At 41.4% G+C, this 18,922-nt stretch overlaps 1 protein-coding gene across 11 annotated transcripts in view; it reads left to right on the plus strand.

Annotated features, from left to right (window-relative positions):
* Nucleotides 1-18,922, plus strand: part of camk2b1 (calcium/calmodulin-dependent protein kinase (CaM kinase) II beta 1) — a 99,744-nt gene that overhangs the window by 74,398 nt on the left and 6,424 nt on the right. For 3 of the 11 annotated variants that reach the window (XM_083904782.1, XM_083904786.1, XM_083904791.1), the window contains 4 exons: nt 4,797-4,865; nt 11,813-11,857; nt 13,590-13,638; nt 18,507-18,596. In XM_083904782.1, the coding sequence (XP_083760908.1) occupies nt 4,797-4,865; nt 11,813-11,857; nt 13,590-13,638; nt 18,507-18,596 (253 nt within the window). The remainder of the gene's footprint in view (nt 1-4,796; nt 4,866-11,812; nt 11,858-13,589; nt 13,639-18,506; nt 18,597-18,922) is intronic. The other 8 variants (XM_083904787.1, XM_083904790.1, XM_083904783.1 and 5 more) reach the window with 3 other exon arrangements.

Here is an 18,922-nt window from a genome sequence, read left to right on the forward strand (position 1 = left end):
GACATACAGAGGTTACCTTGTGTACAAAAACGTGTATGAAAGGAGAATGGAAAAACGGGGCATTAGCATTCTTGCACATTGAGAGAGAGAGAGAGAGAGAGAGAGAGAGAGAGAGAGAGAGAGAGTGTGTGTGTGTGTGTGTGTGTGTGTGTGTGTGTGTGTGTGTGTGTGTGTGTGTGTGTGTGTGTGTGTGTGTGTGTGTGTGTGTGTGTGTGTCCTCCCTGCTGGATCGGTTCAGCAGGGAATGTGACTCTGGTTCCAGGAATAGCTGCCAGTCTGGACCCTGGAAACTCAGATGACAGAAATAGATACTTCCACTGTGGCGCACTCATCACTTAGCAACAGGCTCCCTACACACTCACACTCACCCCAAACACTTTCTAAAGGCATCTCTTCTTCATCTGCTGCTATCCTTACTTTACTCCTCTAGTTTCTCTTCTTCCTTACACTTGCACAAATGTCCTCTTGTTCTCTTGATGACCCTGGACTCTTGTCCTCAGCCCGTCCTTCTTCTTCTCCTGCTGGATTTGAATTAACCCTATGGCAGCTGAGCTTTTTATTCTGTAGAATCCAATCTCTCTGGCACTAACTACACACACCCTCTGCCACATGTGTTGCCTACTTCTGCCTGTAGAAGTCACTCCATCCTTCTCAGTCAGGGTTGGTGCACCCATGATGGTTCCATAAACTGCTATAAAACGGTCCAACAAATTTGACCTGAACTCTGAGCCTGTGTTTTATCTCTGCTTCAGTTTTCTGGTATTATTTTGATGTCCTCATCCTGCTCTTATTTTCTGCCTTCTTGCTTTGTTGCCCCCAAATACAGTTTTCACTTGACTTCTCTGAGATGTGTGTCACCTAAACGGCTAAACCTAAACTACCACTCCTTTTCCATCTGCTTTCACCAAATGTCCCACCCAGTTTTAAGGGTTGAAACTTGCATTGCCATCAAAGTGCACACGTTTTCATTTAAACTGACATGTTCTCTTTCACTGGTCACTTTACCCCCCTACTCTTCTTCTGTTCATCCGTCTGTCCATCCATCAATAAACTCATCCATCCATCAATCGCCTGAGGACAGAAACGCAAGTCCAGCTCTACTGTTGAGTATATGGTGAGCATGCAGTTTATGCATCTGCCCTCTCCTTATCTCTGCTCTTGTTTTATCTTCCTTTTCTGTGCCTTCAAAGTCATCTCCTTCCCTTCGTTCAAGTATTAATTTGTCACACAATAGTGTTTGATTCACAAAACAAGTCGCAGCAGCAGCTTGTTAGGAAATGCAAAGTTAAGGGCAGATGTTCATATTTTTGATAGTTTGTATAAACTGCACATGATGCCTCCTCATTTTTAGGGTGCATCAATTAGCTAACAAAAATCAATGAAAAATAAGTCGCTGACAAAGTTAATTGTCAATAACTGTCGATGATGTGATTGCACGTCTTTCTCAAGCTTTGGACTTTGACCTGTTTTTGTGTGTTAGAGTGAGCCATCTGGCTTTCTATCTGAGCATTTGCTCAGAGTGACAAACATGAAGTCAGACACTTGTGATGCAGTGATGCCTCACCTGTCTGTCATGATCCCCCCCCCCCATATCTGATATTAGAATGCATGTTCTGTCATCAGATAGCGGATCCAGTAGCACTTCACCTGCATTTACACCTGGTAGGAACCTGCATCTCTGGTGTCAGGTGACAACATCATTAGCCACAGGTGAAGTCACACTATTGTATGGACTTTTGGAAGCAGGGGGAAAGTTGTCTTCAAAAAATGGTGAAAGGACCCACAAGATCTGCCATTGTATATGACCCTAAAAGTCGTACTTATTCTGAAAACCTAATGGAAGCAGGATGTTTCCATCACAGTTACTCCAGGGTGCTGCTCCAGATCTGTCAGCAGCAAACTTTTAGAATACAGAGAGTGCTTGTTTCATGCTTTCATTTTCACTTACAACTATGTGGTCTTACAAGACTGTGCACATAGGGACTAAAATGGATATGGCTATGTGGGAGCATCATTGCTCTAACTATCACACATGGATACTTTTCTTGAAATTCAACAGTTAATTTGACCCCCACAATAACTCCTCTCCGTTCTACCCTGACTCACCTTCTGTTTCCTGCACCCTCACCATCTTCTTTGTGCTTTCTTCCTGTGCTTTGATTCTTTTACTGACCTGAGAACCTACATATGCATATACCCTCAGCCTCTTTCTCCATTCTTGTTGTCAGAAACATGATAAAATAGTGTGTCACAGACATCTCAACATATGACCTCTGTTATATTGTTATACTGGTATAATATTGTTCTTTCCACTGGTGAACCTTTGGCCAGGAATCCTGTCATTATGCTCTTAAATGAGAGTTGATACTACAGAAGAGCTTTGATGAAGACAACTCACCATCTAATGGTGCCTTTGCTGAGGTGTGTGTGTGCATGTGTGCGTGTGTACGTGCATACATGCGTGCTCGGAACATGGAGAGAAAAATGTCTGTACTTCAGTTTACTGTCAGCATACACCAGCTTTGACTGTCCTGGTTGCTTTGTGTCTGTTTGACATGATAGTATGTCCTCGTGGGTCTCCTCTCCTCACTAAGCCCTTTTGCTTAAAGCTCACATAGAGTGATCCTGTTGCACACCCGGAAGTGACATAATTAGCACACCAGTTCCCAGAAGCGCAGCTCCCCCCTCTGGAACGGTGGATGCACTGCTACTCATTATCAAAACATTGATTTAACAATGTTTAAAAATAGCTTCATCACGACTCCCCGTCGCAGTCCCTTTTATGACTTTGACCCGGAGTCAGACCCACAGTCAGAAGACACTGTCGCTCGTGAAACACACGCAGGCACACACACACACACTTGGTACTTGACTTCCTTTCTCTCTTGTAAGTCACTGTGTCAAACCAATTTCGTAAATCTGATTCAAGTGTCTTTGAACAACAGCACCACTCAAACATGTTTTAACATTATATCTCAGCAGTTTCATGAAGGTTTAAAAAAGCTTGTATGTACAGTAGGTTCTACAGAATAACCTTTCCATGATGTTGGGTGAGACGCAGGTTAGTTTATTTGCATTTGGTTATCCATCCTTCCCTCATTTTGTTTTGGCTATTAATTCAGGACTAAATCATGTTTATTCATTAATTATGCTAGGATCGTTACAAATAGACAATTAATAATTTTCCTTGGTATCATTAGCAATCGTTGCAGTTATGTAGCTGCCTTGACGTGCAAAGTGTGAGTGTTTACACAAGTGCGCATGTAGTGTAAACACTTGTAAACACCCCTCTTAATATACTATACATATACTATGACAAGTGAACTATTATAGTTTCAATCTTGCCTTTTGAAAATATACCGAATTTTGTTTAGTGCTGTCCTGTGTTACCGCATCTTCAATAGTATCTTTCTCAGCCTTTGTTGTCCTCAACTAACCTTTGCCTTAACAGTTATGTGTGCAGCTTTTTTTTATTGATTGTGGCTCCTAAAATACTGACACCACAGCGTAACACAACACAAGAGAAAATTGAAGCCTAAAATCCTATTTTATAAAAGCCTGGAGATAATGAGGCTCCTCGTTTTTCTTCATTAACATGTGACAGCATGCTCTCACTGAGACTGAGTGGTGAACAGCGTTTGACACTGTTCCAAAACAATGTTAACGATAGATGAGAGAGAGCTCAGAATTACACATGAAGGCAAAACAATACTAAACTACTGTGAAATAGAATAATAGATAAAGCAACAGCTTAATATTTATAAAGCTACCATTGCAACTTAATCGAGAAACAGACAACTAATAGATTATCAAAACACTTGTAGCCTACGTTAAGTTATTATCCTCGCATCTGCTGAGGTCAGAGCTAAGAAGACAAAACACCTCCTTTTGTAATAGAGGCTGGAGGCTTTGACAGTCTGTGTACGTCTCCCAAACAAAATTTTGGGAGCTTGAGGAGTGACTGTGTGAATTTTGTGAACACCGTTCAGTGCGATAGCGGTAGTCAGGATACCCTACTTCGGTCCAAAACGGAAGTTGTGTGACGTCATGTGAAAAGGGTCTATTAGCAATAGATTAAGCTGAATTTAATCACCTGACCTCACCATGTAAAGGTTTAATGAGGCATGAACTAATCCATGAACTTTCTCCACCTTGATCGTAGACTAGTAGAAATGACTTAGATGTGTTAATGTTACCAGATTACGTGTGGTTTCATGTGTGGTCTTTAAAGAAGCTTTAGATAAAGCCTATGAAGGCAGTATAAAGCAGCAGAAGTCATCAGTGATGTCCACATGCAGCATCACCTGTTGCCTCAAGTCAACACCCGCAAGTATAGGTCAGGCCTGTGTGAATTAATTATGTTAGGTAAATCTTTAGACTCCACACACACTCGTATGAGTTACACTGGAGATTATTATTATTATCCATGAGGTTTGAGAGCAGAGTGAACATAGCATTCTGCCTCTAATGCTAAAGCTGTGGACAGCACTGTACGTTCATCTTATTATGTTCTATTCTGACTCTAGTGGTGGATGTGGACAGTGTGACCAAGGCCTTTACCTCATTGTATTAAGTAGCTGTCAGAACTTTTTTGGTCCATTCTAACTGAAAGAGGTATCCAATAATCGCAGACAGGACCTTGATGTTGATTCTAAGATAAAGAACATAAGACAAAACTGTATATACAGTGGGACTGTGACACCTGCATGGTCACGCACACACACATTCACCTCTTGCTGTTGTTAACACTCTCTTGTTGTTGTTTCCTCTGTGTTTTCCTCTCCTCTTCTGCACAGCCCCAGGCAAACAGCACCAAAAACAGCATAGTCACCAGCCCTAAAGGAAACATCCCTTCACCTGCTCTGGTATTTACTGCTTTCCCTGACTTCACCTGTGTGTGTGTGTGTGTGTGTGTGTGTGTGTGTGTGTGTGTGTGTGTGTGTGTGTGTGTGTGTGTGTGTGTGTGTGTGTGCGTGCGTGCGTGCGTGCGTGCCTCACCTTTAATTAGTGGCGGATCTAGAAAATTGGCAGGGTGCATGGGAGGACGGTATGCAAGAATCCCCAAATGTAAATGGATTTAACATAACAAACATAAAAATACTTCCTCCTCTTCATCCCTCACATCCTCTTCTCCTACTTATTTCTTCATCTCCTTCTGTGGTCTTCTTCTGCTTTGAGCCTCCTGGTCTCTCCAGTTCACTACCTTCTCCTTCATTTATCTCCTTCTCTTTCTGCTGTGCACTTTTCTTACTAAAAATCCTTTCAATATCCCCTTTCGTAGCTCTCCTTTTCATTGTGAGAAGCTCTGGTTATCCTTGTATCAATGCACTGTAGGGCCATGTAGCAAATACGTATAACAAATCTAAAATCAGAAGATTTTTTATACACAGAACAGTTATGCTTAGACTACTTATGGTGCGTTCCAGAGCCCATCCAAACCAGTTGGAGGTGGGACTTATCCTACCTCCAACTAGAAAAAGTGCACTGGAATGCCTGTCGAAGTGGGACCTCCTATTCGCGAAGTCTGGGCTGATCGACCTACCGCCACTTCACCAAAATGAAGTTGGTGAATAATGGCGGCGCCCATGGAGTCACATTAATAGGCTATAAACTTTACTTTTCTGCGTGTAGACTTGTTTTAGACACAACAATTTTATCACAACTTGTTTTTCATGTTATGGCGTGAAATTGTGTCATCGTTGTTATCTGTTAGCATGAAGATATGTTGGGTTTCGGTAAAAGTATACTCATGACGTTACATATTGATATGTATCGCTTTTACATATACTGCTCGCTTGTGTATGTAAGTAGACTAAATTGCTGACCACGAGCGTCTGGTGGTCGGGCCTGCACCCATAGGGCCCGACTGGGCATAGCCCGAAGAGGCAAAGTGGGTCCCCCTTCCCATGAGCTCATCACCTGTGGGAGGGGCCATAGAGGTCGGGTGCAGTGTGAGTTGGGTGGTAGCCGTAGGCGAGGACCCTGGCGGGCTGACCCTCGGCTACAGAAGCTGGCTCTGGGGACGTGAAAACGTCACCTCGCTAGTTTAGATGGACTTCGGGGACAGTGCCTCTGGATTGGCAGACCGGGATGGTGGTCCCTCTTTTTAAGAAGGGGGACCGGAGCTTCCGGGTAAGATCTTTTCGGGGGACCTGGAGAGGAGAGTCCGTCATATAGTCTCGGATCCTGAGGAACAGGGTGGTTTTCGTCCTGGATGTGGAACGGTGGATCAGCTCTATACTCTTGGCAGGGTCCTGGAGGGTGCATGGGAGTTCGTCCAACCAGTCTACATGTGCTTTGTGGATTTGGAGAAGGCGTTCGATTATGTCCCTCTGGGACTCCTGTGGGGAGTGCTCCGGGAGTATGGGGTTCCAGAACCCTTGGTAAGGGCCATTCGGTATCTGTACGACCGGTGCCAGAGCTTGGTCCGCATTGCCGGCAGTAAGTTGGATCAGCACCTCCAAATCCGAGACCATGATCCTCAACCGGAAAAGGATGGAGTGCTCTCTTTGGGTCGGGATGAGATCCTGCCCCAAGTGGAGGAGTGTAAGTATCTTGGGGTCTTGTTCACGAGTGATGGAATAATGGAGCGAGAGATCGGCAGATGAATTGGTGCGGCGTCTGCAGTAAACTTACCGGTCCATCTGCGCGCCTATCCTCACAAGCTGTGGGTAGTGACCGAAAGAACGAGATCGCGGATACAAGTGGCAGAAATGGGTTTCCTCCACAGGGTGTCTGGGCTCTCCCTTAGAGATAGGGTGAGAAGCTCGGTCATCCGGGAGATGCTCAGAGTAGAACCGCTGGTCCTCCGCATTGAGAGAAGCCAGATGAGGTGGCTCGGGAACCTGGTTAGGATGCCTCCTGGACGCCTTCCTCTTGAGGTGTTCCGGGCACATCCCACTGGGAGGAGGCCCCGGGGAAGACCCAGGACTCGCTGGAGAGATGTCTCTCGGTTGGCCTGGGAACGCCTCGGTATTCCCCCGGAAGAGCTGGACGAAGTGGCCGGGAAGAGGGAAGTCTGGGATTCTCTGCTCAAGCTCCTACCCCCGCGACCCGACCTCGGATAAGCGGTAAAAGATGGATGGATGGTTTAACTCATTGGGTTAATTTAAAGACACGGGTGAAATATCCAATTGACTCAGGATTCAAGCAGCTCTAGATAGGTGACAGTAAGTGGTTTTATAGCAGGTCTACTGCTACAACACACTAGTGTGTACAACTGTGTAATCGTGTCAGGGGCCTAAGATTATATTTACAATTATTGATTTTTGGTCAATTTATTGTTTGTTTCACTACTTTGAAAAGCTTGTGGACATAGTTGCGGATTTGTTTTTACAAGTAAAGTTTGTAAAACACAAAAGTTATGGGGGCAGCTGGCCTTGGTGTATTTATATGGTGTATTTCTTATATGAGCATCATCACACTGGGGTGCATGCAATCTGTGACACAGTTGTAAACCTGCAAATGTAAAAATCAACAGACATCACAGCTTAAAGAAAACTGGGCACCACACTGAGCCCTTTTTGTTGTAAAAGTCCTAAAAACACTTAGTAGAAAAACAATGGTGTGCAGGTTTCACTGATCAGTTTAAGAACTAGCTGACAGCACATGCTCCTTTCCATCTGCTCTCTGTATTTAAAAAACAAAACAAAAAAAACAACAAATTCAATATAAATAAAAGGCTGATTTCAAATGAGAGCAGCAGAAACTGCAAACGTATAGATTGTCCAGCAGTGAGCCTTATTTCAATGGCTCTGATGCTATTATAGCACATGATATCATTCCATTTAAAACCAGGCCATTCACTGCACTCAATCATAAATCACTGGCAGCTGAGTCCTAGACGCCACAGTAATGATCTTACCAACTTGAGTTTGGCTCTAAATATAGTTTTGTTACACTGACTCTACAAGGTGCTTCTAAGCTTTTAATGTTAATAAATATTGTTGTGCACGAATGCAATCAATTACCAATATATTGTCATCACTATTTAATTATTTAAATGGACACTATGTAGTATTTATGGGTTTATATAACCCAAAATCCACTTTTTTATAAACATTATGTGCTCCTGCATTGTCTAGTCGATGTATAATAGTTTTTGTTTCATTTTCGTAGTGTTTCGAAAAGTCATGTAAAATACCATGGTCGCGGGCCGCGGTTGCATAGCCACTGTTAGCAGCGAGACGCCATGTTTCTACCGCAGCCTGTAAGGACAAACGGGAGAGAACAAATCAAGCGTCTCTTTACTTGTAGCGGAAGTCCCGCCTCCTCTCTCACCGCTTCGTCTGCTACGGCCGCGGTAGCTCGCCCTCTCCCTCGCCTCACGAACCTCATCTGCTGACACGGAGAAAGACGACGAGGACGACATTTGACCGGCTGCGGATACTGTAGCACTCAGGGAAGGGAGGGGGTGAGCAGAGCAGCAGGTCTTTGTTGTAAATTTCAGCCTCTACTCTAGATGGCACTATAAGCTACTTACCTTTCATGTTGAATTGTTGTTTCCTAGCAGTAGCAGTAGAAGTATAATTTAATCATGATCTGTACAGTCATCTCTTAGCCCACATCGCTGTAACTCTGCATCTTTTTGTTAATACACAAGTGATTTCATGACTTCTCTCCTCAGCAGGTGTGCTGCTGCTGCAGAAAGTGAAACTAAAATGTATTATTTTTTATATTTTCTGGAGTGGTAACAACCAGTGATTGAGCTCATTGCAGGGTTCGTACTTTTTTTTAGCAATAGTTTTCCATGACTTTTCAATGACTTCTCCATAACCTTTCATTGACTTTCCAAGACCGAAAATCGGTGCCATCCCACAGTCTTACATGAATGTCCATTTGTTTTGACTGCAAATCTTTGTTAAGACTTTCTTCAAATAAAAAAACACATGCAGTTTGTTGCGACACGTCTTTCATTATCAGCATGTTACACGTCCGTAGTCTGCGTCTTTCAGTAGCCAAAATTTAAAGCTCTCCTTAAAAAGCCACTCTGTTGTAACTTTCTTTCATACTTATTGATTTGAATTATTATTTGAGTAATGCTTGAAGTAATGGTTAAAACAGAGGAAGGGGTTGTATTCTGTAAGGGCTTTTTTTGTTGTTCACGTTTTGGTTCACGCCTGCAGTATACACTTGCAGCCACTGTATGGCATCATTTGCATGTGAATTGTTGTCCACTATAGGCGTCTCCTTTTTTTTTTTTTTTCATCTCCGAGTAAGAACGCCCCCCGGAAGTGTTGCCTTGTGTTTTTAGCTTCTCCGTTCGCTTTTGTGTGGCGAAACCCACACGCCAGGACTGAATGATCGTCTCCGCCTTATTTGCATAAACGCAGTTAAATCATATCACACTCGTTGAAACTACACTTTCCTGGCATTTCGTCGTTGAATAGAGCTCAAAATCCATGTGAGGACTGGAGGGTCGCTAAGCACGGCCCCAGTGATTGACACTTCCGTGTCAATTTAAATTTTAATCGCACATTACAACATTTTATTTATGTTTTACGCATCCAAAATATTATCCATGCAATATTTCCATGACTTTTCCAAAACTTTACAGGAAATTTTGTTTTCCAAAACTTTTCCAGGTTTTTCATGACCGTACGAACCCTGTCATTAGCTCCTCAGGAAACTGTTAATGTGTTAACTTCATAAATCAAGTGAGAAGTACAAGCTCATTTTCACATCAGTCAGTCTTCTGTTTGCAACCAGCCATCTAATATATTTATATTTCTGGGTTGTCCTCATCCAGGAAACTGGAAATCGACATCTGTTTTTATATACATGTATATTGTCTTTGCTTTTCCCCTAAACCTTGAAAGGAGTAGGGAGTGAGAGGGCGGCTGTGTTCTTACCATTGACAGAGAAAGGGAGAGAGGCCCTCGGTATGACCCTGTTTTTTGGAAGGCTGATGGGAATGCTAAATAAACACATTTTCTGTTGACATCACATTTCACAAAATGAAACTAGCAGGGCTAACTGAGCATCTTTGAGCAGCAATAGTGTAATTGTAACGTCTGATGTGTCGCCTTCTCTCTGATATGCAAACCCTCGGTACTTTGTTCTCGCTCATCATCATCATCTCCATCTCCAAAGTTACCACTGGTATCTGTTGCCTTGGGTAATGGTTGCACTGACAACACTACCATCACCAAAAGGGAGACAGCTGATGATTGGTCATCAAAGAGGTGTTACTCCCTGGGGTAGAGTGGAAAGTAAATGTAAATGTAAATGTGGGGTGGTGGATTTTATTCTATTTTTTACTCATTCGCCTGCACAGAGCTGTAGAAAAACAAAAAAACTCTCTGAATCAGCAGTAGCAGTCAGGGGGTTCTGTTAGGATAGACAGAGAGCAATAGTTCTCCAATCCAAGTATGGAAGAGGATAAAATGTATTTATTTCAGCCAGGAATCCTGAAATGAAGCCAGTACTCAGTGTTCAGGATTGTTTGTCTTTTTTTGGAACAGCAGAACAACCTGGTTTTCATCCCGTCGATGATGTGACATTCTTTTTGTGGCCTGTAATGGTCCCTGGTGATTATCTGTGTCAGAGCAGTTATATCGTATAAGATGGCAGATTTTTTAAATTTACAATATAATCCTCTTAATTCAGCACATATTTGCATCAGATCAGGCTATAGAGGCTTTTTAGTATCGTTACAGCCCTCCAAATACTATCGCGAAATATGCGTATCGAAATCGCGATATTCAGATCCACGAACCTGTGTCGCGATGTGAGAAGGCAGAATCGCGCCACGCCCTTTCTAACCCCTAGTTATTTTTCCAGTCAGCCACATGATATGAGCTGTTAGTGCTACCAAACTTATTTTTATTAGAGGTGTGAAATTATCGCTTTAATTGTGATTAATTAATTACAGTCAACATTAACGCGTTGTGTTTTTTAATCGCGTTGATCTCTTCTTCACTGATGTCCCCGCTACTGGGGGCAGCGTCAGACGCAGTGAAAAAATCGTCATAAAACCATGACGTCATAAAACCCCCCAAACTTTAACAAACACAGACATGCTGCATACCCACAGAAAGGTCAGAAACTCAGCTAAAAGCTCATATAAACCATTCTTATGTTCACCAAACACAGTAAAAACACCAATGGATCAAACAGCAGGAGCGGAAAAAAAACGTGTTGTAAACAACGGAGAATTCACAGATTTGTATCACTCTATGAACAAGATTCACGGATCCAGCCCCAAAATAAGAGCAAAACAACAACTGACTTTCAAGAAATACAAGCGGAAATGTTGTCCTACCTTTGCTGTTTATCAAAACAAGTTATTTCCACCGGAACAAAACTGCTTCTAATGAAGAACACTTCCCAGCATGCTTTGGGGACAAATCCCAGTCTGATTGATCATTTACTTTGTATTTTTCAACAGTATTATTTTGTTACAGAAAAGAGAGAAATCTTTGGTTATTTATTGTTATGTGTTATATGTTCAAATCTGTTCACAGTGTTCCAAAATATTTCTTATTAAATGTTACATTAAGTTGTTATATAAGTAAATGTTGTTTAAATAAAATGTTTTTAAAATAAAATAAAAATCGTGGGATGTATCGAATTGTGGGTCAAAAATCGTGATACTAATCCAATTAGTTTGTGTATCGTTACAGCCCTAATACTTAGCTCTATTTTATACCACTTTCTCTTCATCCAACGTTCATATCACTCTTTCTTCCTCTGAGTTCATTTCTTTTTTTGCAGTTTATCCATCTCTGTCAACATTTATGTGAAATTGTTTTTATTTTTCTCTCTTTCATTAAATATCCCTCTCTCTCCTCCTCCCCTCCTCCTCTCGCAGGAACCTCAGACAACTGTCATCCATAATCCGGTAGACGGAACAAAGGTATACATCATTCCCCATCATTCCTGACCTGCTTTTGTCCTTCTTTGTCATTCTCCTCCTCTTCCTCATCCTGCCTTTGCATCCTTCTCTTTATTTGTGTGATCCCAACATAATGGTTGTGTGCATGTCCTCATGCTTGTCACTATCATTCAAATATCTCTGAGTCATGACATTTTTGTTAAGATCTGAAGCATTTTTACTTTTAACACATATATTACTCCTCATATGGTAGAAAAGACAGTATTAGTCTATAATAATAATAATTGTATTATAGTAGTTTGTAATATCACCAGTTATTAAGACTGTTGTTAGAGCTGAGCTGGTGAACAGCAAAGGTACTTTTGAGAACTTTGTCATATAAATATTACATCGTTCTGCATAATTAAGTAAGTTTAAATGACTAGGAAAATAAACTTCTTTGACTAGATCATGGAATGTTAGGATTTGTGGTTGTGATGTTGTACCATGTCAATTAGTCTGAATGTGTATGTATTAGTATGTGTTTGGATTTGGCAGTTTACTGACTTTTTAAATGATTGTAATATATTTTTGAACGCAGTATACACAATACAGTTTATAGCATCACTTAAGCTTTGCTTGTGTTTGCACTTGTGTTTGCACCTCTTCCGAGGGGAGGAGAGTCTCCTCTGTCAGCTTCTGTTAGTTTGGTGGGTTTACATTAGATGGGAATCGTCTGACAATTAGATATTAAAGGCGTGTGTTTGTTTGCACATGCATGGTAACCTAACAGAGGGTCAACTTTTTCACAAACAGCATAACCTCATAATCAGAGAGGACAATCTCTGACATCTTTCTAGCCTCTCTTCTTCATATAATGTGTTCATATCTGTGACGCAATAGTACCTCTTGAGGGTGCAGTTTAATGTGTGTCTCTTGATGCTGTTAGAATGATTAGTCAGTCTTTTTGATGTTATTTTTCTGTTATTTTCATGACTAACACACTACTATATTCAAGACACACTTTAAAAGAATGATTTTTTCCAGCCAGAACTCCATCATTGTTTATATATATATGTATATATGTATATATATATATATATACATATATACATATGTATATATATATATATATATGTATATATATATGTACATATACATATATATATACGTACATATACGTATATATATGTATATATATATATGTTTTTCATTAGCTGCTCTGCAGCTCTTAGCTTGTGAGGTTGTTGGTGTACATCTTCACCACGAATGAGGTCAATGAGTCTCTCATCTCTCTTTTACTTGCAGGGGAATTTAGGCTCATTTAATCTGCTAATTAGAAATGAGAATCTCCTGTGGCTAAAGCCTGTGAAGGGTAGAAGACAGACAGTCAGATTGTTGGATAGATGGCAACACCTTAGCATGACAGCTAATCAGCATTGTGCTCCTGTTACTGACAGAGAAGGATGGAGCTCTGTGGAGGAAAGATGTCATTCACACAAACACAATGAAATAGAGTAAAATAAATGTTTTCACACTAAGAGTTAAAATGGAGTATGGATTGACTGTTGTCATGGTGACATGTTGGAAGAGGAGTTATTTGTCAAAGCAGATGAATGATTGTGACCAACAAACACCATCCCTTGTTTGGCATTTGTCATAGATGAGTGTAGACATGTCATGGCAACATAGAACTAAGCCCCCTGCTGGCCATGTGCTGTAACTGTAAAGTGTCTCTTGTGTGTGTTACTGACTGTGTCTTTGTGATCTCCAGGAGTCATCAGACAGTAGCAACGCCACGGTGGAGGACGAAGATGTTAAAGGTAAGATGACAATAACAAAATGCCAGGACATTTTGACCATGTTGAATAGTTTTTCAGATGATTTATATCCCTTCACTGTGGGATCTAAATACCAGACAGACAAACAAAAGAAGCTTTAAAAGCCAGGGCTAAGACCGTTGACAGATGCACTAAAACGGAAAGACGAGGAGAATAGGCCAATTTAAAGTTCAATTTATGTGACAATCAATTGAATAACTGTTCCCTTACAAATGGAAAATGTGATTTTTAAGCTGTTCCTTTTTGAGAAAGCTGCCTCAATTAAACGTGTGAGCTGTTGGGATAGTTCAGGATTGACAGTCCAGAGCACTCAGAGAGAGACTGCTGCTGATGCTCTGCTTCTCATTAACCTGTCAGAAGCCTCAGGGTAGAAATGAATGCTTTATGCACCATGACTGCCTTTGTCTTTGTGTGACATGTCTTTGTGGCCATTTGTGTCACAATGTATCTCCACTGAGTTTGTGTTATGTCATTGTGTAAGATATACAATGTATGTACCAAAGCTCAATGAAGAGAGTGTTGTTTTAAAAGTTAGTGTGGAATGTGTGGTGTAAATGTGACATAAATATACAGTAGTCACCATGCAGGTTCTGATACGTCCTGATGCTGATGCTGCTGTGCTTTGGCTTTCTCTAAAGTGTTGGCGTTTGGCTGAAACCTTAATACCAAGAAAGACCAACATGCCTGTGCAAGATGAGTTGTGTAGTTTCCTGTGTGTGTGTATATGTGCGTGTTGCTTATTGGAGGAATTGTGAAAGAAGTGTCTGTGTATTAGTGTATATAACCTCACAAAAAGCTCTCATGTGTGACCTTTTATTTTACCGGTTATCTGGATCTTCTCCACATTCAGGCTAAATCAGGTCATGAACGCAACATTTCAGTGCCAAGTGTGAAGAACAGAATGTGCACTTCCATCTCCTCCTCTCTCCAAAAGAAGTTATGCTACAATTTCACAAATTCCCTAGCAACCACAGCAGAGCGTTCATATGATATTTAAGGTGAAAGTGCTCTTATTTTACTGATTCATTCTAGTTTATAAACTAAAAGTACTGAAGACAAGATAACAAATGTGAACGGTCCCCAAACAGACATACTACAGTCTCATACTGTACAGCCCTCTGTACGCACAGTCAAAGTTCTCCTTCACTTCCTAAGTCCCCACTTACACCCCCACCCCCCCACTCCCCCGACAGGAATGGAGAGGACAAGGGCACCTTGGTCAGGGGGTCGGGGCTAAAGGGGCTGCTGTCTAAATTTAGTCCTGGTGGCAGGAAATCGAGCCGGAGAACCCAGAGGGGCGTTCTCGCTCTGTGAGCGCCACCCTTGGATTGGCATCAGTCTCACACAGTAATTTTAAGGCTCCTGAGATACGACCTGGTGGATAGAACGACTAGTGTCACAGGAAACTACAAGAGCCAGGTGAGGACAGGAGGAAGAGGTTCAATTGATTTGTATTTTTGTAGAGTCTCAGGACAGTGACTGTGTGACAGCTGACTGTAACACAACACTTGTGCTGACTTTAGGAGCATGTGGACACTTACTGTACTGTACCGTTACTCTCAGGACTTTTATAGTTGACAACATGTGACAGGTGACAACTTTATTATTTAAGTGATCATTTATTGGGTTAAATGCTGTAAAATTACTTCCTAATTCCTCTTCTTGTGACATCTGTAGATTTAAATGTTTGGATGATTCTTCACTGTATTTTCCCATGACCATGATCAGCTGTACTGTGACAATGTTTTGTTCATGTTGTTTGGTACCACTTAACTTCTCTGGCCAGTGTAAGAACCTTTGTGAGCAGGCACTGATTTATTTATGGTGGGTTTATCAGCCAATAAGAACAAGAATAAACAAAACACTTGCTGATAGACACTCATTTGTATCAGCTATGTAAACTGAAAAAAACTCAAAAACTAGCAGTCCTGAAACATTTTGTGTTCTATGAAAATAAAACAAAAACACCTGTATCAGCCAAACTTTTATATAACCCTCATTGGTTGACTGAGAAAGTAGGTGTCTTTGTTCCTTAATTTTAGCCTTTAATTCTTAGCTCTCTGCTCTGAGCCGAGTCTCTGGATATACTTCTAACTCTGTGTCTTTCTCTGCTTGTGCTACATGTACATGTTGACGAGGTGCAGGCTTTCTGAGACCACGCCTAGCAGTTTCAAGGTCTTCTGCTTCACGCATCTCTTTCAGCAGATCTAAGAATGTTGGAGGATTATCTTTCTTATCTCTTAAATTAAGTTGAATCAACATGAGATCAGACTCAACTGCACCTTTAATGAGCTGGTCTAGCCTAGCTCGGTTAGCTGCATTACCTGGCAGACCACCTCTTCGAATGACTTTACTGAGGGGTTTTTCCAATCTGCGCAAGAACTCAGATAATTGTTCATGTGGCTTCTGATAAAGAGACTTAAAGGACAAGTAAAGGTCTTCTCCAGACTCAGTACTTCCAAATGTGTTGTCTATAGCCTGTATGTACTCCATACAGCTAGCACCAGGATCAGACCACCGAACGGCCTGAATGATCTCCATGGCTGGTCCTTTAAGACTTTCAACAATCCTTCGTTTTTTTCTCTTTGTCTGAGCACTCATACTCTTCTACCATAAACCTTGCCTGATCGAGCCAGCTATCCAAACTCTCTTCACCGAGTGGAGTAGGGCTGATACCTGAAAAAGTTCTCAGTCGGCGATAGCTGTTACTCTCCGTTGACTTAGGACTCTGCCGCAACACTTCACCAACAGCACGAATTATGGATTCGGGATTACTGTTCCACTCATTTCCACCAGTGTTCGCAGTTGGGATGTCTTCCATTGTTTTTCCTTCCCCTTGGAGAATTGAGCTAATTTCTCTGAGAAGTTGTCTGCATTGTCTGTTTCAGGTTCAGAGTTATCACGATTGTCCAGTTTATGCCTTCTCTGGGTGAGATTAAGTCTGGCGGGACTCTGGACGGATCTATTTCTTCCCTACATTCACATAAAATAGTAACAGTTTGGGTGTCAAACATTTTTCCTCTAACTCTGACTTTGCCCAGAGATTAAATAGTTTACAGTGATTCCTCTATGTCTTCATCTTCTGGGACACCATGCAACATAAGGGCTTGGGTCACAGGAATTCCCTCCCCTCTGCACCAGTTAGTTAACTGAAGTTGGTTTGGTCAAAAGTACTGTGCAATTTTGAAAGTTTCTTTACTAAATAAAATTCATGGAAAATGTATTATTCAGTTTTTAAATCCCAGCAGTGCCTCCATTTGTGTAACACCCTACCCATGTGACTGTTCTAATCATCTCTGGGCGGGCTCTGGGTTCTTTTAGTTTTGTTTTGTGGTGCCGAATCAACTTAAGATAACTGTAACAAAATACTTATTTTAATCCCAATCAATATGTATAATAAATTCAAATTATCACTCACACACAGTACTACAAATTAACTCAAGTGTATTACACACAAACAAAGCTTAAGCACTTGTCAAATGTTCCTATTATTCACAGATCTCAGAAACATTCACAGTATCTTGGAATAAACAGAAACATATTTCAATGCCCAAACCAATGACCATATTCACACCATACTTAAAGTCTAAACAGTCTTTGAAATAAAACGATGCGGGCCCGATTCGATGCTCGAGTACGGTGAGGTCAAAAAATCAGTGACCGCTTCACTCAGACAAGCAAAATAAAAATAAATAAATGCATGCGCAGTTGGGTTACTCACACTGTCCGTCCTCAGGTGAGGTTACAATAGCTTAACATGTGTAAAACATCCGTTAGCATGCTAGTGCGAGCTAACCGCTAATCGCTAATTACGTTTAGCATTCACATTGCAACTTTAATACCAGTAACACAGTCCGTGATCACCACATTATAAACATTTGCCTTCTGTATGCTTTTGTATGTCCATATACCAATGACAAACTCTGCATCTATCCTGGCAGAACAATACTCTGGCATTACAGCAAATCACCCATGTCATCTTTCTGACGCTCTGTCAGTTTCTCCATATAGGTCTAACCTGCATACTTATGTCCCACCCCGGTATCTCACGATTGGTTGACGTTATGACAGATGAGCAGGCAACCAATTGACAAGCTTTACAGAAATAAATGGCACAATGAAAAGAAATAGTTACAAATAACATTACAAACATATGAACCACAGTCAAATTGAACTTTTTAATGAAAATAAGCTATTTATTAGATAAACTTATTTACAACTTAATGTTATTTTAGACCGGGCTACATTTATTTTGAACATAGGTATAGGCCTAGAACTTCACAGTGAATTATTAATTTAAAGTAAAAATGAATGTATTGTTAAATGTTGAGGTCTGCTTCATTTGAGCCTGGGGCCTTTAACATGAGGAAAACATTTAGTTTTTTTTTTCTTTTTCAATAAAATCTGTCAGACAACTGTCGACTGTCTGCCCCTCCATCATCACACCTGCTCTGTCTTTCCAATTATTGACTTTTGCCAAAGAGAAAATGTTTTCACCGGAGTGTTTGACTGTCTGTTAGTGACCAACATAACTCAAAGTCACAGACGGATTTGGATGAAATCTTCAGGAAATGTCAGCAATGGGACCAGGAACAGGTGATTCAATTTTGGGCGTGATCCATGGACGTTATCACTGGTTACAACACTCTCTGTCTGACCCAGGCATGCTGCAGGGTGTATTTTGAAGGCACTGAGCTGCCTTGGCCGAGGTCTGCACTCTACATGTGCTTTTGTAGTTCCTCACTGTTACTTTTCTGTTTGTGTGCGACTTGTTGTCATCTTTCAGTGGATACATGTTGTCATTCTGCGCGTGCGTGTGTCTGTGTCTGTGTGTGCGTGCATGTTATCAGGGAAGAGCTTAGACAACAGCTCACTTCAGGCTCAGTCCAGCACAAGCTCCCAGCCTGAAAGCTCACAGGGCTCCTCATCTGCTGTGTTTAGTAAGTCAGCATGGCCTCTGTGTGTGTTACCACCGCTAACAGACACACACAAACACACACACACACACACACACACACACACACACGCACACACACACAGACGCACACACACACACACACACACACACACACACACACACACACACACACACACACACACACACACACACACACACACACACATACATGTGCTCTACTGGTCATTCACCTTTATTAACCCTTTGCTGTGTGTAGTGCCTGTACATGTTAAAAGACACAAGGTCCCTAAGTTCACTGACATGCATGTCCATGTACAAACAACAAAAGTTACCTTCAAACCATAGTTA

Source organism: Microchirus variegatus (assembly GCF_963457635.1).
Source record: "Microchirus variegatus genome assembly, chromosome: 18".
NCBI classification, from domain to species: Eukaryota; Metazoa; Chordata; class Actinopteri; order Pleuronectiformes; family Soleidae; genus Microchirus; species Microchirus variegatus.